This window comes from Lissotriton vulgaris, chromosome 7, assembly GCF_964263255.1.
Source record: "Lissotriton vulgaris chromosome 7, aLisVul1.2, whole genome shotgun sequence".
Taxonomy (NCBI): domain Eukaryota; kingdom Metazoa; phylum Chordata; class Amphibia; order Caudata; family Salamandridae; genus Lissotriton; species Lissotriton vulgaris.
The window spans coordinates 685,399,868-685,427,242 of NC_141695.1; the positions used below are offsets into that span (position 1 = coordinate 685,399,868).

The 27,375-nt window shown below is 45.3% G+C and overlaps 1 protein-coding gene across 1 annotated transcript in view; it reads left to right on the forward strand.

The window, feature by feature from the left end:
• The window catches only part of RHBDL3 (rhomboid like 3), a 607,196-nt gene that overhangs the window by 27,645 nt on the left and 552,176 nt on the right, over positions 1-27,375 (forward strand). Inside the window, exon 2 of the mRNA XM_086930901.1 lies at positions 2,178-2,201. Coding sequence (XP_086787027.1) covers positions 2,178-2,201 — 24 coding nt within the window. The remainder of the gene's footprint in view (positions 1-2,177; positions 2,202-27,375) is intronic.

Consider the following 27,375-nt stretch of genomic DNA (forward strand, 5'->3'; position numbering starts at 1 on the left):
AATGTACATTTCAGGCCAGGACTATTATCACGAAAGACAGTCTCAGTCAGAACATCCCGTCCTTGGTGAATTTAAGGTTGGGGAGGAAAATATTCCAACAACTTCCCATGGTTTGACCTTTTTGCCTTCCAGTCTTTTACTCTTCGCCGCTATTGTACAGAATTAGGGCGAGTCAGGCATGACTAGCAGATGCCATGCCTTTCAAATGGCCAATGGGTCTCATTTACAACTTTCCTCCCATGATACCTCTCCCAGGGGTGCTTCAGAACCTTCAGGAGCAGAAAGTAATTGTGATCTTAGTGGCTCCTTTTTTGGCTAAGGCGGGTATGGTTCCTGATACTAATGCAGCTGTCAGATCAGCAGGGTTTTCATTTCCTGCTATCTCTTCCTAAGATCATTTTCCTCAGTTGTCTTTCAGAGCGTTAAAGGTCTATGATCTTTTCGCGTAGTTCGACATTGAAAGGAGGGTGGTTACAAGAGTTAAGGTGTTCTTGAGAGGTAGCCATTTCTATCCAACAGTCCAGGAATCTATCTACTTGGTGGCTGACTCAAAGCACTGTAATATTTTTTTTAAATGCGTCTCCTAAAAAATCTTCAGGCTGCCTCATGTGACCCTTTTTTGTTCTCAGCATTTCTAGAGGATGGGTTCCAGAAAGACTTCTCTCCAGCTACTCTGTCCTCACTGTGGGAAGCAATTAACGGGGTTACTGCAGCCTTCAAAGATTTTGCCAGGGTAGATCCATTGGTTAAGGGATGAATAGAGAGTTTTAGACTAAGAAATCCAGTCCACCGTGCTATGGTTTCTCCTTGTGGCTTACCATGGTTTTAAACAATTACGAAAGCTTCCCTTTGAGCCGATGGAATCAGCAGTCTTGCAGTGGTTGACAGCTAAGGTTATTTTTTTCATTACATCCACATCTGCCAGAAGGTTGGCAGAGTTAGGGGCTCTTTTGGCATCCTCCCCTTGCATTAGGGTTCTCCAGGATAGGGTAATTCTAAGGTTAGACCCTAAATTCAAACTTAAAGTATCATCCCACTCTCAGTCTGTCAACAAACAAATGTGTTTGTTATGTTGTAAATAGCAGTATGTATTGTACTTGTATGATTACAAGTGTATGCACGATAAAGGGGTACTCATTTCCTTCTTTCATTGTGAAATCTGAACAAACTTTTGTATATTATTATAGTTTAACTGACTGTGTGTGATTGGGAGGACGGGTTTTGGGGTAATGATTTTATTATTTACCAGTAATCCTCATTGCCTCAAACCTTAGACCTCGCCGTCACAGACAGAATACCCACCCCCCTGCCTTGTCTATTTCTAAATAAAGCTGGGGTAAGATGCATGCCGGCGGGAAAGGAAGGAGTAGGCACTTATGATATAGCGATCACTGGTATCTGGAAGTAAAAAATCAGCCGGAAGGATGTCTGTCAGGGAGGTGGGATCACCCCATGCTATACATTGTCCGCAGCTCTAATAAGTCTATTACCCAAGTACTGGGACAAGCCCTTGCACCCTTGTTATATGAACACAGAGTATCAATTGAGAGATTAAGAGAGCATTCTCTCCAAACTCGTGCCATACCAGTGGAAAGATGAAGTGTTAACTATGTATTGAATGTCAGTGATTAATCGCACCAACAAGACACTATCATTGAATCCCACTATTAAGATCTTTGTGCGGTTGTTGAGTGTTGTACAGACCTGCTCTGTCAAATCTTTTTAGAAATCTGTGTCAAAACCATTGTGATTCATGAGTGCAGGGCTGTCGCGCCCATCTGGGGAGCCACATGGAAAGAGAATCTTTCATTATCAAAGTTATCCTAGATCATTTTTATTCCCAAAATGATCACACTCAGGAAATGTTCTGAAATGAGGGGAAAAGAGGTGAGCGCGCTGACTCCAAGAGGAGAGGTAAAAAAGATGCAACTTCTTTGTTTTAAAGTTTGGGTGCTACAACTATGCTTTTTGCAGATAATATGTGTTTAATTGCATTCAATGGAAGTTGATGACAATATATGTTTGAGGTGTTAAACGTGTGGCAGGGTCAGTATTGGCCCATGGTTCGGGTGTAGAGGGGATGTCGTGTTTGTTTTGAAGAATGTATAATGCTGTTTAATTTAATTTAACACAATTTCACATTTTTCCTTTTTCCCATGTTATGCCTCTTACCCCAGCACTGGAAATCTCTGTTTGATCAGGTATGTACTCTGCTTTATCATGCCTACCACTTCTTTTGTGGGACCAGGACTTATTAACAATTGATAATTTACCAGTGTCTATGTGGATTTTTCACTTTCATCTCTCTGTACTCAGATTTTAACTTCCTATCACTAACTAATCGGATTTCTATCTTGTGTGATCCTAAAATGCGATAATATTGATTTTGCAATACATTACTTTAAAATAGTTGCCTGATTCCTGAAAATGCTTGCGAATGTCAAGCTCATATTATCAGGAGTGAGCAGTTTTTCCAGTTTATATGTTATTTTCCCCTTTACATTCACACCTCACAAATGGCCTTTGAGATCTCTTCAAATTACCACATTCTTTTGGAAATTTGCACATCTTATAATTCTCTTTTAAGAAAGTGTATTGGTGTAAAATACTTAAAAAGAAATTTTAATCTGAAGATGTGTGTGGTATGTGCACTCTAACAACCTCGCTTCAGTGACTGTCAATTGTGTACTTTATCCTTTAATTTCTTCCAGTTTTCTAGTATCCCTGGGCATTGTTGACGTTACATTTCACAAAACGAATTTGACACAATGAGTTACTGCCTGATGTCCTTACAGACTAGTTTCCAAAATTAGCCCTATAATGCACCCCCATTTTTTGCTACCTCTCGTGCATTGTGCAAAGGGCTGCATCACAAAATCTCCAGTTGCAGGGGGTCGCAAAACGAACTGGCTATTAAATATTAATTAGGCAGATCGCTATTTGAGATGCCCTCTTATTGGCTACAAACCAAGGAATGGTGACCTGCAAGGAAAAGCAGACCACCCATCCCAGAGTTGTTTTGCCAAAAATGAAACTTTGAAAAAGCAGTTTGTATTCCTTAAAGAAGGCAGTGTTGCTATAACAAAATCTGTTGGGGAAACCATTTGGTGTGGGGGGGGGGGGGGGGGACGCAGTGGTCACCTTTGCAAATCAGTTTCCATCTGACTTTAGGTGTTGCTAAATGATCAATTAATTGCAACCGCAAAAGCGGACGCATCCATTGCTACATCCCAACCCGACTCAAAATTAGGAGGGGACACCCCATTCACTTCCCTCCTGCTTGCTATTCGATTTTTCCAGCTGACAAAATTGGTTTTGCACACAGACAAATGCCTTTTTGCAGTCTCAAACAGTGTAATTTTGCAAATTGCATGGTTTGCAACCGCATAAAGACTTTCTACACCTGACACACACTTCCTAAACCAGAGAGTTCCTCCTCACAGCACTGGAAAGAAACCAATGCTCAGTGAATGACACTGATTCCTTTTTTACTATCTATTACTGTTAAGCAAATGAAAAGGTACATCCTCCGTCTGAAGAAGACCACGTCTTCCAGAATGGTCTCGGGAGGTTTGGAGTGCAAACATTATTATTTCAAAAATGCTAAGTAGTTCTTTTCCTGCGTGTTCTTGTCAGGGTTGGTTAAATGGTGGTGTTATTTAAAAACACATTAAAATCTTAATCATTTTAAGACCTCTCGCTCCAATAAGATTCTCTCTTCCTCAGTTTGTTTTGTAGTTCAAAGATTTGTCCTGCTTCTGTCTTTTACCAACTTGTTTTGAGGTTGTTTTTAGTACACGTAAACCAAATGTAAAGGACTGAAGTCCTCTTCTCAATCGTTAGAAGCTGCTCCTCACCTCTTGCTTCTTCAGTTTGTTTCGCCACTGCATGCACATTTGTGGTGTTTCTCACAAGCAGATATCAGTGGTCTTTCACTGGAAAAATGGATTCTTAGAACTCATCCCTCCCTTTACCAAATGCTCTTGAGGATTTCCATATGAATCAGGAGATATTCCTTCCAACTTTTGTACAAACTGTTCTTCAGGTAAACAGTCTTTAGATGATGAGGACTTTTGGATTTTAGTCATGTCACACATCTTAAAATGCTATTTTATACCCTCTATTATTATTCGTTCATAAATCCTACCTTGATGGCTAATAATTACATTTAACATTAAGACAACATCAATTGTGATTTTATAAATTGCATTTCTATAAATGCTCAAATTTTCCTAGAAATGTATTTTGACTACCATGAAAATAGACTAAAAATGCATCTTGAACTTTAAGAAAATGCCTAAATATTATTTACTGATATAAAGAATGGTTAGCTCAAGGAAAGCTGGGAGCCTTCGCTTCCTAGGCAGTACTCATATATTTGAATGTACACGGCTGTGCAAGCATTGGGTATATATTATTATTATATTTCTTCGCCAGAATCGACCCCCGAAGGGGTATCTCCGCGCTTGCCTTGGAAACCCGTCCTGGTTTTTCCCTGTGAGATAGCCCCTACAGGGCATCCCCAAGGTGAAAGCCAGGCATCCCGCCGCGGGGGGCGGTTGTGGAGATTAAGCAAGCTTAATGCCCAGAGTTGCAGAGTGTGAACCCATGATTAGGTCAGGCACCGAAGCGAGAATCATCGAGCCCGTGGACATTTGAGCTCAACAGCCTGCCGCGTCGGGAATCGAACCCTGGTCCCGGGTCTGACCTCTGCTTCAGGGTCTGCCTGCTCTAACCAGTGAGCCACACTTCTCCACGTATGCAGTGATAATATCTTACAGACAAGTTTTGAAAAACAAAATAGCAGTAGGTGGTCCTTGTGAATGGTGGAGTGTTAGTGAATGGTGCAAGATAGTGAACAGTAGTGTTTAGTGATGAATAAACCAAACAATTGTCTTTTGCAAACACTATGACATGCATAGTTCATAAAAGGGGTCCAGGGCTGGCTGGAGTGGATGAGAGAACAGCGTCAGGAAGTGGTTCAGGGGATAGTGACTGGCTGCACTGGGCCAAAAGACTGACAGGACGTGGGTCAGGACACCTTGACTGAGACCTGAGGTGGGTAAGATCTCAACTGCAGGAAGTGTGTCAGAGCTGTGGTGGATCAGAGCACTGTGACACAAAGATGATCAAGGCCTACTGGGTGAGAGATGGAGTTGTAAAATGCAGCGACAGAGAGAATGGGGAGGAACAGGGCATAATGACAAAAGATGGAACAGAACACAGTGAAAGGGGGTGAGTTGCTTTAGAGCAAACAAATAGTAAAGAAGGAGTCAGGCCCTGTTGATAAGGTGCAAGAGATGTCAGGGCATGATAATAGACAGCTGCAAGCATATGTGGGAGAGAGTAACACCGAGCAAAGGGGTGTGGGTTTGCAGCAACATGGATGAAGGGTGGCGGAAGCACATGAGGGACAAAGCAACCCAGCTCAGGAGTTTGTAGTCCTTTTCTGGAGGAGAAGCACATGACGAGGAGTGCGGGCTGGGTGTTTTATGGGGAGAAACACATGGGAGAGAGAGAGAGTGACACAGAGCAAAGTAGTGAAGAAAGTACACTAGGGAGAGAGCAACACATAGCACCTGTTCAGAGGCTATGGTGGGGGAAAAAGCACAAGAGAAAGAGATGGAAAACACATGCACTCACATGGAGTTCTTCGCCCTAAGTAGTGGAAGGATGCAATTCCAAGCAAAAGGATGCTAAAGAGGCTATGCTCCCAGGGAGGGACAAGCACAAGATGTGATCAGGAAAATCATGCTAATGAGTTCAAGAAAAGAGATGCACACCTAGTCATCCTTGTTTAATCCTTTCTTAACCATTGTGGTTTCAACGGTGTGCAATAACGTGCTTCGCGCTTCGTCTCGGTGCGCTGTGTCAAAGTAACATTTCCACAAGGAACCCCTTTTCTGATTCCGTCAGGCTGCACTGCCACATTTATGAGTTTGAATCAAATGAATCAATTTATTTTCTGCTTTTCTCTGGCTTTTTCTTCATTGTTTAACCCGTTTTAATCCTTTACTCTTGTTTTGTGGTCAATTCATTTGACTCAATCTTATGGTTATGGTAGGTGTAAATATTTCACAAAAGCACAGGAGTCCAAATTGGGTTCCACATACCATGACGTTTATTAAAACAACCCAATGCATCAGGTGCAGGGGCACCTGAAGAAGGGAATTTATTTCCTGAAATGCAGGGGCACCATTCAGGCAACTCTAGAACACAATGAAAAATGCTTTCTATTTATATTTGCTGTTCCAAGTATGCACAGATAAGTGCTGAAAATAGGTTTTAGGGAACTGCTTATTTTTGTACTGCCTGGGACATCAAGATAATGAGCTGGCAACCCTAATCATAAGACTTGAAGTTTGTTGCAGGATGAGCACATTAATGATTTCCTCCAATCTTGATCCCTGAACAGGGCTGGATTGGGAAAGCAAACCGGCCTTGGCAATTGAGTCGGACCGACTGCTTGGGGGTGGGGCGGTGCTTGTGGAAAACACTGTCACTTTTGGTACAGGAGGCCGATATTGAAGCACTGCTGCAAAACTGGCCCCCTGTACTAAAACTGGCCCCAACGGTCCAAAACAGGCCCCCACCCTTCTGGCCCACTGAGTAAATGCCCGGTGCCCGCTACAGTCAGTCCGGCCCTGACCTTGAATGATGCCATAATAGCAATAGTTTTACTTATATCTGAAACTCTGCACCAGCCCTCAATAACATGCCGAGTTAATTCAGGTGTCTAGGAATGCACCCTGCATTCAGACAACTCACTCCTCATTCCTGCCCTTAACTTTCACACTTCTCCTGCACTCACAGTGATCACAATGCACTCACACTGATCGCCATCACTCACACTGATCACCATGCACTCACACCATTCACCCTGCACTAACATCATTCACACCATCCTTGCACTCACATTGATCACAATGCACTCACACTGATCATAATGCACTCACACCATTCACCCTGCACTCACAGTGACCAAACTGCACTTATGCCACTCGTCATGAACTCACACTGCTCTCCCTCTACTTACCCTGCGGTCACATAAGCACACCACTCACTCTGTACTCACAGTGATCACTCTGCACACACAGTGATCACTCTGCACTGACAATGCACTTGCACTGTTCGTCCTGTACCTCACCCTGCAGTCACACAAGCACACTACTCACCCTGCACTCGTGTTACACTTTACTCACCTGTCCCCCTCACTGCTCAATCTACAATCTCACTGAAACAAGCCCATCACTAACCATACATTCATTCGTCCCACTCTGCACTTACATCTGCACCTACATTTATATGGTCACCTCACTCACCCTGCAGTCACTCCCCTCACCCTCCTCTCACACTGTTGCATCGCTCACTGTGCACTGACATGGGCACTCCTGTCACCCACATAGTGAGAGGGTTAATGTACCTCTACAAAGAGCGGGTACCATGCAGATCACAGAACTGAGTGTGAGTAAATACAAGTAGCCCTATAAAAAATGAAATGTTTGTCAGAAAGGGGCTATAGAGAGATGAGGTGCATTTTTGTACTGCCTGGGACATCAAGATAATGAGCTGGCAACCCTAATCATAAGACTTGAAGTTTGTTGCAGGTTGAGCACATTAATGATTTCCTCCAATCTTGATCCCTGAACAGGGCTGGATTGGGAAAGCAAACCGGCCTTGGCAATTGAGTCGGACCGACTGCTTGGGGGTGGGGCGGTGCTTGTGGAAAACACTGTCACTTTTGGTACAGGAGGCCGATATTGAAGCACTGCTGCAAAACTGGCCCCCTGTACTAAAAATGGCCCCAACGGTCCAAAACAGGCCCCCACCCTTCTGGCCCACTGAGAAAATGCCCGGTGCCCGCTACAGTCAGTCCGGCCCTGACCTTGAATGATGCCATAATAGCAATAGTTTTACTTATATCTGAAACTCTGCGCCAGCCAGGCGAGTGGTAGTGCGGTAATTCATGGAGAAGGAGGAAATTGGGGAGGGTAGCCAAAAAAGAGTGTTGTATCATGTGCACCAGTGCTAGGGCCCGCCCTGACTGGGAGTTTTAAGCCCCTCGCCCCCCAAAAAAGCTCGGGTCTAGATGCGCCCCTGCTATACATATATTGAATATGTGTGTGTGTGTGTGTGTGGCTGTGGGGGGGGGGGGGGGCAGCGTGTATCCGTGAGGAGTGGTCCTGTAAGATTCATGCCTAACAGTGCCTGGACTCTGAATCCTGGCTTAATGTTTAACCAGCTTGGAATGCAGCGGGCACCGGGCATCCAGAGCGGGCTGAGGGGTTCCCCCGCCAGGTACCCTCGTGGGTAGAGGAAAACTCTACAGCCTTTTAAATGCAGGAATGTACCTGGCTGGGGTTTAAAAACATACCTCTTCGGTGTTTACCGACTATTACACTTTGGCACCAGTTCTCCAGTGGCATTTTAATTGTTTGCTGCTAAGGTGCACAGCCTTCCAGCCCCTCGCCAGGAAGAAGGCAGAGAACAAGCCCGCGTTTTTGTTCTGCGTCAAGAGGAGAAGAAAGGGCGGGGATTTCAGGCACTCGGAGTCATGGCACCCCCTTTCCATGAGTGAGGATATAAAGTGAAAAGAAGCCCCCTTCTAGGAGCACAGTCAATTATTGTAAGTTATGATAATTCCCCTGTAAATGTCAGGAGCCATTTTCCCACCACACAAACACCCCAGGCTTAAGCACTGAATAAACTCAGCCACCAGGTCGCCGCCATTAGGCACAGTGTGGATGGACAGCGAGGGTTGACCTTGAAGTCAGCGAAAACCACGCTTTGGCTGTACAGGCCTCGCCTTCGCAAAGTGGCTGATATTACTCATGTTCATTTTATCAGTTGGGAGAAAAAAAGGGGACTCTTCCCTACTGGGATTTGAACCTGGAACTAACAGGGTAACTACAGAGTTCAGCAGCAGACACTGAACCTGCTGAGCTATTTGTATTGCATGGTCCATAAACTAAAAGCCGTTTAACACTACAAAGAGGAAAATTAGATTTCCCCTTATGGATGCTCTCATGCGCTCACGAGTTTTCTTTTTTTATGAATAATGTAAATAAACTGCCCTTTTAGCGGAGGGTGACAGCCATAGTTTGAGATTTCATACCACTGGAGATGCAACTTAGAACCAACTCAGTGGCAGCCATTTTATTTTATAAACTACGTTTTGATAAGTGACTGAGCTCAGTTCAAATTTGTGGATTATGGGTGACATACATTTCTGCAGCAGCAGGTGCATTAACCCACGGTGTTATTTTCATGTATGCACCCATTGTATTTAAACAGGCGATTCCTTTTTCAGTAACACATGTTGACAGAATAAATGTTTTTATTGTTCGCCTTTTTAGATCTGACACTGTCCAAAGCAATCCAATGCGCAAATAAACTCCCATCTTTTAGGTGCGTTCGCAGATGCAGTCAAGGGCCTAGCTGACAGGTTGAAGAGAGGGCGCTGCGGAGAGGAGCCCCAAAGGCTGTCCTTTGATGGCCAACACGCGGGGTAATCCATGGCCGCGCCATGCCTCGGAGACTAATCCTATTTACATTTGTCAGCGCGAGCCAAGACGCAGGACAAGCTCTGAAAGGGGAGCGAGACCAGGGGGTCGCATACATTAGCCTGTCGTGTGGGAGCGCCACGGAGCACCTGCCCCCGGCACGACGGCCAGGAGGGGGCCGGGCTGACAGCTGGGGCCCCGTCTGAGCAGAGGGAGCGTGTGTCGCGTGGGGCTCCGAGGCCCTCACTCCAGAGATCACACGATGAATGGGCCCGGAGAGGGCGCATTGTGCGCCACAAAGACAGGGACCCGGGGCCTGTCAGTGCCCGCCGTCACAGGTGCCAAACGGAGTCAGCCACAAAGCCCCCTCGAGGGGCTTCTGACCTCTGGCACACCGTTTGACAGAGGCCTATGGTCGGGGGCGCCCGATGACCCGGCGTGACTGAGGAGCAGCGTGTTTTTAGCACGACGCACGCTTGCGTCTAACAACATAATGCCTCCGAGTCTTGGCTCACTCCAGTAACATCGAATCAACAGTGTGAAATTACAGTGGATTCTGGGAGGAAGGAAGTCACAGGACCGGAAGCATGCGGTTTCTGGCGACCCATGGCCTTCTGGTAGCCACACCTGGCCCTCATTTATGGGATGTGGCGTAGGCCATCACAGCGAGGCACCTGGCTGTGCTGCCCTACCCCAAAGGGAAAGGACAGAAATGCACCGTTTTTAATGCAATATGGTGCATTCTTGCCCTTTCTCCCTGCACTGGTGCCATTTCGGCAGACGGCACAAGGGTCCCTCCATTTCATGCAGGATTGCTATTGTTCAGAAAGGGGCACCTTCCTGAACAAACACAATCCTAAGAGGCGTTTTCCTCTTTCTATGTACGCTGCATTCGGCAAAGAGGAAATATGAGGATAAATAAATACATTTCTCCTCGTTACGCCTCACCTTGGGAGGCGCACGGATTTGCCGCTTCCCCAAGTTTGCATGATTTTGTAAATCTGGGATAGCGTCAAAATCCATGGGTGTTGTGCGGGAAAACCCACTGCAACGCCCATGGCACGCCTCTCGGGCACAGAGTGAGGTGACGCAGAGATTTGCACTGTGTTGTCTTACTCAAGATTTATGAGGCAACTTAAAGCCACGCAGGGTGGCCTTGCGTAGCTTTATAAATCAGATTGAGAGCCCTACGTCAAGCATAGGCTACTTTATGAGGTGCAAAGGTGATGCAGTGCTCTCCTAAATAAGCCCCCAAGAGTCTTCTGTGACTAACGTCTCACATGTTTGCTGAGCACTTTCTACATCAGCAAATGCAATTCTCCGTCAGTTCGCAGATGTTATTTTTGCCAAAAACCTACAATTGTGCAACTCCCTAGTGCTACGAGGTTTCGGAAATATCAACCCATCTATAATTGCCCATCATTTTTCTCACCAAAGTAAATTGGGGGGGGATTAGTTTTGTGGATAGCAAAAATAAACCACCTGACGCCTGGTTCTCCAAATACAGAAGATGCAGAAGAACAATTACTTTGTTCTTTTCCAGAGACCGTCGAGGTAATATGTACCTTCTTCATCTCATCTTTGTTATCCTTCCAGTATGTGGTGCTGTACAAAATCTCATACACAAGCCTTAAATTGCTAGAAATTCAAGTAGCATCTCGCATTGGCCAGTGGCCACCCACAATGTCGTTTATTTTCTCCGAATAATTACTGAAGAAATAGGAGCAAAAATGCTCTGCTCATTTTTAGTAGTCACGGATAAACTTAATTTAATATCAAATTCAAAATGATTCCCCACAAATCCTTGTGTAGAAAGTTGAAAGCATGCTGCAAAAATGCACTGGATGCAGAGAATGTGTGCTCCGTCGTGATGCCCTTGTACTCGTGAACCAAGCCTCAAGCAGTAGACATACACGTGGCAGGACAAACCTGCATTTACCCTGGGTGTCTACAGACTCCCCTGGTAACAGTTTTCAACCAGGAAAAGGATAACCGAGCTGAAAATAGCCGAGGCCTTGTTGCTGTCAGGAAGGGCGTTTAGGTGGGTTTGAGCACTTGGGTTGGGTTCCTTGTAGCTCGGTGTGCCGGAAGCATGTGAGCGCGTCTTCACAGCCTCTTACATTTTCTGTTAGATTGAAAGTCTTTATGAAGCTCCAAGGCTGCAACAAGTTGATGGATGGAAATACTTGAATGGTCCTCTCTGGCATGACTGAAATTAAATCCAGTAAAAAAACCTTCTATACCTGAAGTGCTTTCTTACGCCCTCGCTGATTGGGATAATGGTTTATAAACAAGACTTCAAGTTTTCCTTTTTTACTGATTTTACAGATAAATACATAAGGAAAAACTTCTATCTCCCTGCATGTATTTATGTTTGAGTATGGGTAGAAACTGAAAAAGCTTTATTTTTTAGTGAGTATCACTAGACTACTAAGCCAATAGATGGTATTTATGGTTTTCCAGAACTTTGCCCCATCATTCTGTTTTATATCTATCTGCGTGTAGTTTTGCCCACATTCTATCCTCCTATACAAAAAAACATCAAGCGCTAAATCAAAAAAGGAATAGTTGTTTGTGAAATCCAGGGCAGATTATAGATCCCACGCTGCATTGTGTGGTTATTGACCTACCAGTGAATTATGCAACATGCCCCTGATTATGGAACCCACAACAAATTATAAATCTGCACTGGATTATGGAAACAAAACCAGGGAGCAGAAGCAAGCGGCAGTGAATTATGGAATAGATGCCAGATTATGGACAGTGGGTAGTGGGAACCACACTAAATTATGGAACTCACACGACACCATGGACCTCACACCTAATTTTGAAAACGTGATATGTATGGGGTTTGTTGAGGACTCGCTAAGGCCAAAGTTGCCAACAAGTCCTCATCATAGATCTTGCGGCCACTGGTGACCCTGTATGTGACGTCATCTTAGATTCTAGTGCCTCTAGGTATTGAAAGGGGCTGCCTGGCACCACCCTTGGCCTTGAAAGACACAGCCTTCACCATCCGGGCTCACCCCGGGCGGCCCCATAGGTAACAAGGCCTTCAGCACAATCAGTATTGTACCTGCTAAGGAATTTTTTTGGCCTTAGACATCGTTTGAAAGGGCATGCTGCTTAAAGGTGGCGTGGCCAGTGCTCTTCAATTAAACGGTACACGCCTGGGTGCATTCCTGTGCCCCCTCCCGCGGTAGGTTGCATTGCACCAGCACCTGCTGTGTACACCTCCACCGGGCCTGCATTCGACAGCAGCGCTCACTCCCCGTGGCAGTAATCCGGTATATGTAATGTGAGTGATAGCATCAGTTATTACTGTGGTCGAAGCCGGACGCAGGGCCCAGGGAGCCTTCAGATTACTTGCTCGGTGATGGGGTCTTGGCTGGATGGTCTCCATGGAAACCGCGCCAGCTGGCGAGCCTGCTGGGGTGATGCTGCGGATGCCGCTATAACTCCATCCCTCACGTCTCTTCTCGCCAGGACACGCCGGAGGGACTGTCCTGAGGGCTGGGGAAGTTGAACCTTGTTTCACAGGTAAAATGGATACGTTTCACAGTCGTCGTGACGGGTGTCCGACACTTTATCCAAATGTAGGCTACCGAATCCCGCAGCCCGTGACTCACACCGCAGTCAGGATCATAGGAAACCTGGACGAGACCTCTGTAGACATTTTTTGTTGTTGAACTTTTATATAGCGCGAACCCGACCCAAAGGTATCAGGGCGCTTTACATGGGCACCTGTTGCATTACAGACGGACGTTTTCATTTTTTTAGGCGCGGGGAGATTTAAAATGTGACAGATGACACCTGCCGCGCATTTCGGATTCCTGCCTATTCTAGACCTCTGAACTATGGCCTTTTTGTTCACACCTCTTCTATCCTAAGGCCGTTAACAGAATGTTTACAGAGTGTTATAACTGCTCTCACTTGTGGCGTTACAGTAAAAAAAATATTCCTTTAAGAAGCAATAAAATAAGACTTAAAGTATCATGTATATTCTGTGCAGGTATTTTTTATAAACGCGTCTGCTATCTGCAATGAACCGGCACCATCTGTTGATTGCTAAAGTAGCTCAGCTTATTTATGCGCGTGCTGCAGAAGTGTAACTTCGAGGTCTCAGGACCATGAGCCTTTCACTCTTTCAGGTAGTGAGAAATAAAAGTCATCCCATCTTTTATTTACTATGCTTCCCTTAGCTACATTTTCCTCGTATTTGTCCATTGGTTGAATGTTGTTACCCTTCATGTAGCTGGCCAAAACCACTATTATTTTTACTGAGACATGGCGGCCATTTTGCGAAGTAATTTCTCCACTCAAGCCCTTAAACTTAGTCTAAATTGCTGAAACGCTGTCTACCTTGGATTTTCGAGAGAAACAGATAGACACCAGAGAGTTTTTCATACAAGGCAGCCAGGCTGCGATTCAAGCTCAGAAAACACAGGTACTTAGTGGCTCTGCACTGGTGCCCAGTAAAGCAAAGATTTGACTTCAGAATCCTGTGAATTCTCCACAAAGCAGTCCGGAATGAAGACCTTTCTTCCTGCAGAACTTCGCACCCTATGACCAAATGTTTAAGTGTAAAAAATTGAGCCGCCCTGTTCTTGTTTGGCTACCAAAGCTGAGGCCGACAACACACAAAGGAAACACCTTAAAGATTGCGCAGCAATAGAGAAATCCGGGCCTGCCCCATGGATACCAGACAAAGTACCAGGGATTCAGAAAAGAGCTGAAAACGTAACACTTTTAGAAAAGCTAACTAAAATCAAGGATGCTGAATGGATTTCCCGCATGGAGTCCCCAATAGGTAGCAAACTACTTTACTGACAGGGAGATACAGTCCCAGCCCCTCCCACTGGATCCGACATCCTACAGCATCAACTGATGCACCACTAAAAGCCAACCACACAGTCAAACCCTTCCCACCACTGCAGAAGGAGAATAACACTAAGGCCTAGCATATGGTTGGCAGGATCAATTCTGATATGGGTGGTAACTCCTGTTATGGTTCATTCTGTAACTACGAGTTGCGCAATAAGCATTTGTAGGAAGCCGGCTCTCTATGAAGTGCACTAAAAAGAAGTACACTGTGTAGAGTCCAGTGGGTCCCCAATTGGTTTACAGAGGCTAAAGAAGATAATACTAACACTTTTGTGGTAGGGTGGTTGAGCCGTTAGGCTTATCAAAGGGTAGTGCTAAGCACTTGTTGTACTCACAAACGCAATAAATGAGACACTCTCAAAGAATAAATCCGAGACCAAATTAAAAAAATAACACTTCTTTTTATATATGTTGTAAAACCAAGAAATTCATTCAAAAGTAAGTACTGTTTTTGCTAGCAATTTTTACAGGTAAGTAATTCTTTCAAACTTGTGCACCTTTAGGCACAATGCATTCCTTTGGGAGGAAAAGTCATAAATGCATAAAGGTTGGTACATTCGGTTTCGGGAGTTCACCTTCTGGGTTTCAAGTTGTAGTGTGCCAAGGTCCAAAGTACTACCAGCAGTTCTTTGGGAACCGCCCGGGTTTTTACCGGGAGCAGGTTGCTGGTGTGGTTGTAGCTGGGCATGGTACTGTGAAGAGGGACCACATGGAAATAGGCTGCACAGGGTAACTTGGAGACAAGTATGAGAGCTCTCAAAAGGGGGCTTGGGTCGCAAGGGGTCTTCAAGCAAGGGGACACAGTCGGTTCTTCAGTAGCCGGGCAGCTCAGGTGTAGAGTGGTTAGGGCTGCTGGGCTGATCCGCAAAGATGCTCCTCATGGTTAGGGAAAAACAGCTGGCAGGGGCAAAATCAAGACAGCTGGGCCATTCACATAATGGGTCTCAGTGATGCTGACGTCCCTCGACAGCTGCTCAGTGTAGTGCAGTGGGAATCCAGATTGGACTCTCACTGTCGGTATTTTGTGCAGGGCATCTGGTAACCCCAGTTTGGTACTACACTATCCGGTTGGTCCTGGTGTCTTCACACTCGGTGGGGAGACAGATCTGACCTATCAGAGCATGAGTACTTTCTCCTGGTCATCTGCAGTGTCGCTCACCCCAGGGAGCTGCAAGGTGGACTCTGCTTGTTGGTGACTGCGGAGTGCAGGGGAGTAATTCCTCTTCTTCAAGTTAGATTGTAGGCAATTTTCAAAGTGGTGGCAGGCTGCCCAAAGCTTTGGTAGTTCTCCAGCTTGCAGGGCGAGTCACTCTGTTGCTATTGTCGAGAGAGGTGCAAGCAGGCAGGGTTTTTGCTCCAAAAGTTCTCAGCTCTTCTGCGGTACTCTCCAGGCAGTGACTCTTCTTTCTCCTTCTTCTCTTCTCTTGTTCTATGGAATCTGAGTGAGTTCTTAGGTTCAGGTGTGCCACCTAAATTCTCAATTTTGGGGGTTGACAGATTGTAGCGAATGGGCTACCTACCTTTAGTCTGTCTACACCCTCTATATGACTATTTCCTGTGGGAAGTTGGCATAACCCTGAACTTAGAAGGCTAATTCCGTCCGAAATTAGATGGAGGAATTTGAAAAGGTGGTGTCCACATCAGCTAGACCACTTTAAGGGAGGTTCTGGCTTGATGTGGGCACACCTCCTAATCTTACTAATTTTCCCACCTGTCTTTCCACCAAAATGTGGGGGCAGGGCAGGGGGAGTGGCATCTCCGCTATCTGGAGGGGCCTGGGTCGCATAACAAAGGTGGCAGAGCCTTTGAAGCTTCCCGCTCTGGAGTGCAGTTTCTGTGTGGAGGAAGTGTAAACACCTCCGCCCAGAACAGGCTTTGTTCCAGGCCTCTGAGAGCGATGGCTCTCACCTCAGGAGGTCAGAAACTTATCTAGGGTGGCTGGCTGGTCGAGGCCAGGCAGTCATCACACTACTGATCGGTAGGTTTTCAGGGGATACCTCTATGGTGCCCTTTGGGTGAATTTCTTAATAAATCCAACACTGCCGTCAGTGTGGGTTTATTAAGAAAATATGTTTGGTACCAAACATCTGTGGGTACAGTGAAGCCATCATGTAGCTGGGGAACTCGTAGTCATGAGTGTCCAGCCTATGCACTCGGTATGGCTTCCCTGTGCACTTGTGGTATGTAAGGATGAACATAGATATCACAGGGACACATCCACTCACACAGATATGCCCACACATGGAAATAGTGCACCCGGCTATAGGGCGGTAAGGCCTGCTGTAGGGTTGACTTACCTATACGCCGTGCAGTGCTGTGTAGGCATGACAGGCAGGGATTTGGGCCATGTTGACTCTTCACTTTTCTCTGCACCAAGACACGCAGGCTGCAATGGTAGTTTGTATGTGCTTGGTGAGGGGTCCCTTAAGGTGGCACAATTCGTGCTACAGCCCTTAGGGAGTCTCTTTAAACCCAATGTCCTAGGTACCAGGGGTACAATTTATTAGGGATTAACATGGAGTCTAAAGTAATGGCAATTGTGGAACAATGGTACAGTTTAGGGAAAACCCTGGTACTGGGGACCTGGTTAGCAGGAACCCTGTACACTTTCAGTCAAAGTTGCATCAGATACAAGGAGAAAAGTGGTGGGTAACCATGTCAAAAGGGGCACTTTCCCACAGCACTGCTCTCCTGGAGTTTCCTCAGGTAAAGATTGGAAGGTCAACCCCATAGAAATTTACTTGGGGGGGGGGGGGGCAGAAATTAGCATGAAAGGTGAATAATGGTGCGTAAAGAATGATAACCCACATGTTATAGCGATGACAGAAGCCACCATTGCCTGTTCCCACTATAAAAGCTGATTACAAGTGCCTCGAATAATTTCAACCCCTCTGGTTGCACAGTGGCTCAATTATTCTGTGTTTACTGGGTAATTAGCAATGCAGTAATATCTGCAACACCATTCATTTCTGGAGCTCAAACCTGCCAGAATTTAAAGGGTGAAAAAGATCCATTAATTACTGGGAAATGCAGATTTTTAGTGGGATAAATAGTAAAATGTGCATGTTATTTTTCATGTACGGAGAACATCTTGGTGATCACATCCCTTACGTTCCGAACCCTCAGATTTAGAACTTGTCTGGTGAGACAAATATTAAATTACCCCTCGGGGACCTTCACAATGATGCCCCAAGTGCTAGGGGAGAGTCTGATCAACATGTAGAATGCTGCAGTGGCTGTGTGTTCAGATCTGATGGGAAAAGTTTTAGTTCCACTTCATGCAGTACAGTGGTGGCTTTGTTCCAAAGTTCTCCTTTACGTGCCCTGTCATGGAGGTTGCTCACCCTTAAATATGCTGAATCTAGCAATTGGTTGCGAGATTAAAATACGGCCATGGAAAAACAATAACTCTCTATTATTTTACTTGGGTAAACAATTGGCCTTCTGTTCCACATGCTGTATTTCCTTCCTGTGTGGGTGCAGAGTGCGCTGCGGTATCTACAGAGCACAGCGGCTGTTATTGTGGCTTGTCTAGATTTTGATTCAGTGTCAGTTCTGTGATTGATACAGTTCTACAGATTATTTTGCAGTTAGATTTATAATTTTTCGAGGCTTTAAATATAATCGTCCACTTTCCACACCATGCCTACTTTGGGGTATAAAGCAGGCTCGGTGCAAGGATTCTAGGCTAAATGGTATCTTGCTTCTGTAGCATTCCCCATAAACGGAAGAAATAATGTCAGGTTCTTTACTGTTACTTGCTGCTACCACACGTGGCCCTCTGTTAGTGCCTTGTTACTTTCCATTCTGGGGGCACCAGGCCTGTGTGAACGCAGGTGTTAACTGGCATCTCTGGGAGGGGCTTTGGAGGGCACATGGGGCCTGTAGCCCAGCTCCATTTGTACTGGCCCTCCATTAGACACTATCATCACAGCCGTTGAATGCAGTCATTTTTTGTCAGGAAGAGATTAAAAAAAAGGAAAAGAAAAGAAAACAACCACCATTCCTTGTGCAAGAAATGGGGTTATTAATTGTGAAGGATTTGAGTTTTGCCCAAGTAAAAAAATCAATTGTCTTTTTACTGCGAACCACCTTACCCATTGTATTTATTTATTTGAAAAGTTTTATATAGCGCGAACGTGGGCCTTGCGGCAATTGACGTACAAATCTTTAAGCATAGTAAAAGTACATATGGTATGGAGAACAATAAGCTCAAGAAGCAGAACTCTGATGATCTAAACCATAAATGTGTTCATAAATAGGAGTTTGACTTTTTTCTTGAAGGAGACAGTGGAGGGGGTCAGACTATTTCAGGGGGGAGAGAGTTCCAGATTCTGGGGGCGATGCCGGAGAAAGTTCTATTGTAGTTTTTCTCCTGATGAAATACTGTGGCGTTCACAGTAGGTGCTGGAGCTTCTAGAGGATCTAGAACCTCCCGACAGCTCAGGCTTATTGGCAAGATAATTTCTGGTGCTGAAGTGCAGATCTTTGTGCATCATACATGCAATTTTCAGTTGAATTCTTGCTTCATAATGGGGTGGTCCCCTACCGGGCCCCGGGGACCACCACCAGCCCTGGGCCTATTAAATAAATACAACTGTGAGGGGGACATGCAGCCCCCTGCCTGGGCCATATTTGGCCCTGGGGATCACCACCTCCTGAATGAGAGGGAACAGGCGACCCAATACATAGCCCTGGGGACCGCCACCCCCCAGGGCTGGCTCTGGCTATGTCCCAATGTGCCCATCCCCGAGATATAGCTGTTTACCCTGATTTGGTGGGAGCTTTGACAGCTCCCGCCAAGTCAGAGCAGACACAAAATCGCTCTGCGCAAGCAAGAGCTGTGAAACTGCTCCTGCTTGCTGAGAGAGGAGTTTTCATCTGTTTCCCTGCCAGTGTCATGTGGGCAGGGAAACAGATAAAGGAATTGCTCCCACATACAGAGAGCTGCATATTTAGCTGCGCCGAGCGTGTGGGAGCAATGACGGCTCCCATAGGAGGCGAGGAGCCGGCAGGGGCCGTGGTGGCATTCAAACTCCCCCGCGGTCCCCAACATAGCACACTGGGTGCCCTCGGTGGGCCAGGCACACCGCTTGTAAAGGCTGGGCCCTGGAGGATGGGATCCCAGAGGCCAAACTTAGCCCTTGAAGGGGGGCACCCTTGAAGTGTGTTTGGGGTCCACGGGCCGAATGGGCCCAAAGAGGGGGGCCTCTCCCAGTTTTAAATATGTCTTTTGGCCCCGGAGAGGTGGTGGTCACTGGGGCCTGGGGGGTTCACGCAGCCCCCTGCTTATTTTGTAAATTTCGTCTCAGATAGGTTGTGGCCCCTGGGGATGATAAAGGCCCAGGAAGGGGGTCAAGCACACCGGGTGCCCTGGGTGTAGCCAGGGCACCCAGGAAGATGTGGCCTAGCCCTGGGGGTTGAGGACCCTGGTGCTGAAACTGGCCCGGGGAGGGGGGGGCTGGCGGCCTTTGCTCAGTATATTTTAGTAATAGGTCCTGGGGAGATGGTGGTCCCCAGGGCATGGCAAAACCTCAGGAGGTGGGGCCTGCATGGCCCTTATCCATTGATAAAATAATGCCCCAGGGAGGTGGTGGTCCCCTGGGCTCCAAGGAGCCCTAGGAGGAGGGCCTGGTGTGCCCCCCTTTTTTTAGTACGCATCCTTTCAAAGATCTACTCATACAGTTACACAACCACTCACAAACCCACTCAAGCACCCACTCACAGACCCACGCACCCACTGACAGACCCACTCAGACACTCATGCACCCACTCACAGATCCATTCAAGCACTCATGTACCTGCTCACAGACCCACTGAGACTCATACACACAGATCTACTCAGAGACTCACCCACTGATTTACAGACCCACTCATACACCCACTCACAGACCCTCTTAGAGACATACACACCCATTCACTGATCCACTCAGAGACTCATCCACCCACTCTCAAACCTACTCAGATTCATGCATCCTCTCATACCCACTGAAAGACCCATGCACCCACTCACAGACCCACTCATGCATGCTCTCACAGACTTACTGAGATACTCATGTACCCACTCACACACTTACTCTCAGACACTCATGTTCCCATTCAAAGATCCATTCAGAGACTCATGCACCCACATATATATATATATATATATATATATATATATATATATATATATATATATATATATATATATGTGTGTGTGTGTGTGTATATGTGTGTATATATATATGTGTGTATATATATATATATATATATATATATATATACATATACATATACATATATATATATATATATATATATATATATATATATATATATATATATATATATATATATATATATATATATATATATATATATATATATATATATCATGCCTACTGGCTTAGGAAGGGTGCCACATTAGTTTATTAAAGGTATGCCTATTGGCTTTGTCATAGTTCCACCTTATTACTATAGCCTTATAGCCCGCTGTAGCGGGCTATACCGGCTATTAAAGGCCCGCTGAATCGTCAAAGGCCCGAGCCGAAGGCGAGGGACTTTAACGAGACAGCTGGACTTTAATAGCCGGTATAGCCCTGCTACGAAGGGCTATAAGGCTATTAGAACATTTTGCCACTAGAGGGCAGAATGTTCTAACAAATTAAACAAAGGGTTCTCGAAGCTTGAGGGGATATAAATCCCCTTTAGCTTCGAGAAGCCTTTGTAGAACATTGGAATATTGCTCTGTGGGCTTTTACCGGCCCGTAGAAGCAGGGAGCACTCCATTGTCTGCAATGGAGCTCCCAACATTCCAATGTTCTAATAGTCAATCACATATCATGCGTTACCTATAAAGCACCGTTAGAATCAATGGAAACAATAGTCATATTCACTTATACTCATTTTAAATATAAACATTGCAGTGCTCATTGTAATTCTGGCAATGAAGCATTTTAAAAATAGGATTTTTAATTCAATACAAAATATGTGTACGTCTTTTTTAACACTTGCTTTAGGCCACATAATTCATGAGTAGCATCAACCACGAAGAAACCCCACATTTCCAAGCTGAAGAGTAAAAGCTCCAGCTCTGGGGCGTACCTGAAATGACACAAACCTCTGCGGTGGTCATATATGTAATGCCCCCTGAAACTTTGGGCACATTTAAAAAACATTCTAGGTGTGCTGTCGCACTTCCTGCTGCCCCCCTCAACTGTTTGATGAACCGTTGGTGGTGCAGCAAGAGAAAGAAATGCAGATTAACCCAGCCGTGGCATTATGGAGTGCTCCTCTGTCAGGAACAGTGAATATTGATGAGCTGCTGCTGTTGATTTGTTTTACTTGCTCCTGCTTAATGGATGGGGAGAACAGGCTCAGTCTTGCCCACAAGTGTGGAGCACGAGCAGGACATTGCTTGCTTATGGCACTCCACCCACAGACACGGCCATGGGGGCAGACAGGGCACATGATGTGGCTCCTGGGGCTGTGCTATGTTTGCCTTAGGGGATAGGGTGCCTGGGTCTCCTTTGCACTTGTGGGGCCTCAGTGGTTTGCGTCAGTGGGGCCAAATTAGTCTTTCGGGGTCCATACTCCTTCCACTGTATTAAATATAATGTTCCTTGCAACGACCCCATGTCCAGACAAGGGGCATTTTCTTGCACAAGAATGAAGTGCCACAGGTCATTGGATTCCAGGTCTTTATCCTAATTTGTCCCCTGGGGGCATAAGGTCTGGCCCTAGAGAGACCATATCATCTTGGGAGTGGCTGGAGTCAAGTATTTAATCAATTTTAGCAGGGCACTAGATGATGTCTCTTTCTATCTGTGCATCCTTCCCCCAGTCAGTGCCTCCCAAGTCGGAGGGCTCCTCAATTGCAGGGGTTTTTAAGTGAGGGTGAAAAGTTCTAGATTCCAGGCACTCCTGGCCAATCCTAGGATGCTTGTTGAAAGTGTAGGGTAGAGCACTGCTATTTCAACTGTAGGTTCAAGGTAGTTTTCGTGCCTCCGGAGCCCCCTCCCCGTCTGGAGGGATATTGAGTACGACCTTTAGTAGCAACTGCACCTATCTCGGTGTGGTTGTCCCTCCGGGCACCGATTTGTGCTAATTCAGCTCTGGGTTTTCTGTTATTCAAACATCAAATTCATTTGAAGGTTCAAAATAAAGATGGTTATTCTTTGGTTGTGAGTGTGTTTCTTTTATTTCTCATAAAGATATTTCACACACATAAAAAAACGTTTTCGTTGTATTCCACATGAATTCCAATGCATTTCGGCAGTATTATTCTGCCTTCATCAGGGAAATAGTGAATCTATAAATTAAAAATTAAAAAAAACACAATTTCAATCTATTGTACTGTCTGTTTAAATTAAACTTATCTGGCTAATTAACGATCTCTAAATATGCTGGCTTCTTATGTTAATTACTTCTATACATTATGATACTCATTCCGATTTATAACATTCTGTGTACAACGGTATTCAGTGCATTAACAATGCGTGTAACTGGTTCTTTGTTAAACTGTATCTAGATTAGTGGGCTATTGCATATTGCCGTCTACGCGGCGCTGGTTACAATGTATTCATCAAACCTCGCGTTACGCGCTGGTGGTGTATTATCACCCCGTACAAAGATTTCGTCTCCGTTAACACACTGCTGCTAAACCGCATTTTAAACAAGCTCGGGAGTTGGAGGTTTTACGCGCTTAATCGCCTAGCTCTTAGTTTACTCACTTTCTCGGCGTTTCTAGTGCTCGCGCCATTCCTCTACGGACTGCTGGATGTTGCTTCCGGTGTATACGCCCCTGGCGCCTGCGCTTTAATATGCTAGCTCAAAATCGGATTTTTTCTTCACTAATGCTAGTTTGAATGTCCTAGCTTTATTAACGTATCAAACTTAGGAGATCTGAAGCCAGAGCTCGGTACCACTATATACAATGTGCTGCGAATGCGCTTGCAAGCTGATAATGCGCTCGAAAGTAATATCCACTAGTGGGATGTTTAACCAATGTTAATAAAACTGATATTTATAAATAACACAAAAATTCGGTTCTTTCATTGAGTCCCCCGGCGCCAGGGGCGTATACACCGGAAGCAACATCCAGCAGTCCGTAGAGGAATGGCGAGAGCACTAGAAACGCCGAGAAAGTGAGTAAACTAAGAGCTAGGCGATTAAGCGCGTAAAACCTCCAACTCCCGAGCTTGTTTAAAATGCGGTTTAGCAGCAGTGTGTTAACGGAGACGAAATCTTTGTACGGGGTGATAATACACCACCAGCGCGTAACGCGAGGTTTGATGAATACATTGTAACCAGCGCCGCGTAGACGGCAATATGCAATAGCCCACTAATCTAGATACAGTTTAACAAAGAACCAGTTACACGCATTGTTAATGCACTGAATACCGTTGTACACAGAATGTTATAAATCGGAATGAGTATCATAATGTATAGAAGTAATTAACATAAGAAGCCAGCATATTTAGAGATCGTTAATTAGCCAGATAAGTTTAATTTAAACAGACAGTACAATAGATTGAAATTGTGTTTTTTTAAATTTTTTATTTATAGATTCACTATTTCCCTGATGAAGGCAGAATAATACTGCCGAAATGCATTGGAATTCATGTGGAATACAACGAAAACGTTTTTTTATGTGTGTGAAATATCTTTATGAGAAATAAAAGAAACACACTCACAACCAAAGAATAACCATCTTTATTTTGAACCTTCAAATGAATTTGATGTTTGAATAACAGAAAACCCAGAGCTGAATTAGCACAAATCGGTGCCCGGAGGGACAACCACACCGAGATAGGTGCAGTTGCTACTAAAGGTCAATCCTAGGATGCCACATCATCCCTCTATCCCGTCTCAATCCTCCTGCACAGCATTCTGAGACAACCCACCATGGAGACTTCAAGTTTTCTCTGGAAAGTGCTCCTCTGCGGGCCTCAGGGCCACACCTATGTGTCATCACTGCCAGATTCCTTCCCACTAAAACTTCAAAAGTGATCCCTCCTATGTTGGCTCCAGAGGTCACATTCTCCTACTTTGTTCTAGTGTACCTCCGCTGTCCCAGCCAAGGTGCTTTGTGACAGCCAATTATCAAATACAGATTTTCGCCACGCTCCTTACCTCTCCTAGGAACTGAGTCAATCACTGATAATTGCTCCTCTTACGTGGAGAGATGTTTGTTCCCTCTGCTATGGAGCAGAATAATTAACTTTGCCTGGAATCTGATTGTGATCTGAGGTACAGAAATATGACCATTCCTGAAGTCCCATAAGATGTATAGGTAGTGTGTTGGGAACTGCAAATCAAACTTGGCGTGCATGTTTGACCTCAGTTGGACACCTTGCTGGACTGTGTAGGTGTAAGTGTAGCGAAACTACACTTCTGAGCAGATTACACCGATTTACACAATACAGGGAAAGCACCTCAGATTTCCCAGTAAGTCCTACAGACCTATCTATGAATATCCCCCAATATTAAAAAAAATCTTACTCCAGTTCAGCGCCTATCTTTCCAGACTCCCTTCTGCACTAAATTGCCTGTGTGCATTCACTGGGCTGCCCACGATGGCTGTCTCACATGCAGCCCCCACACATGCTCACGTGTTCGCGTGTAACTGGCCCAGTGCCTCTTATTCTAGTTGCAGAGCAGTGGCCTTATCTTTAAAGGTGGGCACTGACGGTACACATGCCCTGTCCAATTATTGTGAATTTACCATGAGTGAGACTCAGGTAATGGACTCAACCATCTAAAGATCCAAAAACCACGTAGTCAATTCCAAAAAATCCTGGTAGACTGAAGGGGCAGAACCCATTTCCTACACTTTACCATATTAATTATTAAGCCCAAATACCATCCACTGCAAAGCAGTGATTATTCGAGGCAATACTTGAACCTCAGTCTTCATGTTAGACTAAATTGATTCTGCATAGGTTTATACACTATTCTTAAAAAATCAAATGTTATCATTTTAAACAGATGAATTTGTTTCCTGTCTCTTCACAATTGTTCTTTAGAGGTGGCCCCACTAGTTTTATCTTTGTCCTGTTGTGCCCCCCAAAAATATCCCTTCTAGAGACGCTATTACAGTGCTTTCAGTTCATTTGTAATGTGATGGGAAAATGACACTTTGATGACTTTCTATTGTGAAGGTCGGTGAACGATGTAGGGATCACCCAGTCAGCAGCGACATATCAAGGATCTTATGGGTCAGACCCAAAGAACAGAGACTCATTAAGTCCTAATCCTCTCTGATGAGATGCCATTAAAAGTGAAAGTGCTGCACTGTGAAGGTACATTTGTGTGCAGGGTGGTAATGTGGGTGACAAGCAGCCCGCGGACAGATTATGTACACTGGAGAGTAGGCAGCTGGTGATAGATTTTTAGTCGCACCCAACAGGGTCGGTTTTGAAACGGAGACACTTAATGAATTAAACTGAATTACACATTTGTGTAGTGCAGTGATTACCCCAGTCTGGGCCCTACTGGCACTTAGGAGAAAGACAAGTAATTGGATTAAATAGCCTTGCTTTGATCTATTTTTCCAAAAGCCAGATAGTTGGGTTCTACTCTGATGTTGCGCAAAAGCTCATTCCAAATCTCGGTGGCGCGATAATAAAAAGATCCTCCACCTAGAAGAGCTTTCGTTATTCTGTGGATGGACGACAAAGAGGTTCCGTGTAGGAGTATAGGGGAATGTATGGCCCCGATGCCCAAGGCCAGATAGAGCCTTTTGATAGATGCACAGAGTTTTAAATAGTGTCTTCCTGTGCACCGTGAGACGGCGCAAAGCCTGTAAATGCTTAGAGATGTATTGAATCCGAGGGACAGCTCAGTAATGATGCACCGCTGTTTTGAATTAGTTGCAGCATTTTAATTAATGTGGAAGGGGCTCACTGTGCAATGAATTTTAGTAGTCCAGATGCCACATAATCACTGTGTGGATGATTGTATGCAAAACCCTCAGATAATAGAACTGGGCGGTGACTTTATTGATATGTTTTGGGGGGGAAAAATCTATTTACAATCAACTATCAGTACCAAGCACTTTGCTGAGCTCATAGGAATATTATCAACAACTTCCCGATCAGTTCTCTGGAAATCCGCCTTACAGAGACCTAGCGACGAGGGAGGAGATTACTATATTAGAAGGGGGCTGGAAAGGTATGCTCTAAGATTTGTTGGAAGAAAAGGAGGCTTGATGCTGGATTCTGGGATCCGTTGTAGTCTGGGATCCGATGTTGTAGTCTGGGGAGCTAAACAGGGAAAAGACTTGCTGTCTTAGCTTGCTTCGTTTTTGACCCATCCTTTGCCAGTCTTGCTTTTCCTGTTGTTAGTTTCTGTTCCCCAGTGGTGTGGAGTTTTTCTTGCAGGTACCTTAGAACCCTCGGCTGTACCTTTCTGCATCTTATGCAGATGATCTTGAATTGAATATGTGTTATGGGGCGAGAGAGTCAAGGCAGATGCAATCCATAGGGGGGTCCTTCCATTTTCATCTGGAGGGCACCGGCGCAGACGGCTTCAGACGTGAAGGTCACCGGAGAATGTTGATTTTCTCTCATTATGTACTTTTGATCGAGATTGTCTTCAGAGGCAGGCGGTAATAGATGTTCGCATGAAGGATAGCAGCTGTCAAAGCAAGCGGAAGATAAGAGCCAAATATTGTGAAAGCAAAAGATCAGAAGTCTGCTCTGCCACCAATGTTCCAAATTAAGCACGAAAACCTATATCAGCGCAGCAGGACTGGTCGCCGCCGACTCCCAGTGGCTCACGACTCAAGGTACGGAAGCTGAGAAGGGTCATCTGTGAAAGGCAATCTGAGGACGAGGACTGCGTTAGGGAAAGGAAGACTTAATAGGGTGCACATTAATAAGACATTTCATATCTTTCCGCTCGTCGTGAGGCCTCAGTGACTGTAAGATGACTTTACCAGAAGAGGAAATTGGGAAAGAAGCAAGTGGAACGGGGGTAGGTGGGGGAGAGGGTATGGGGTTGG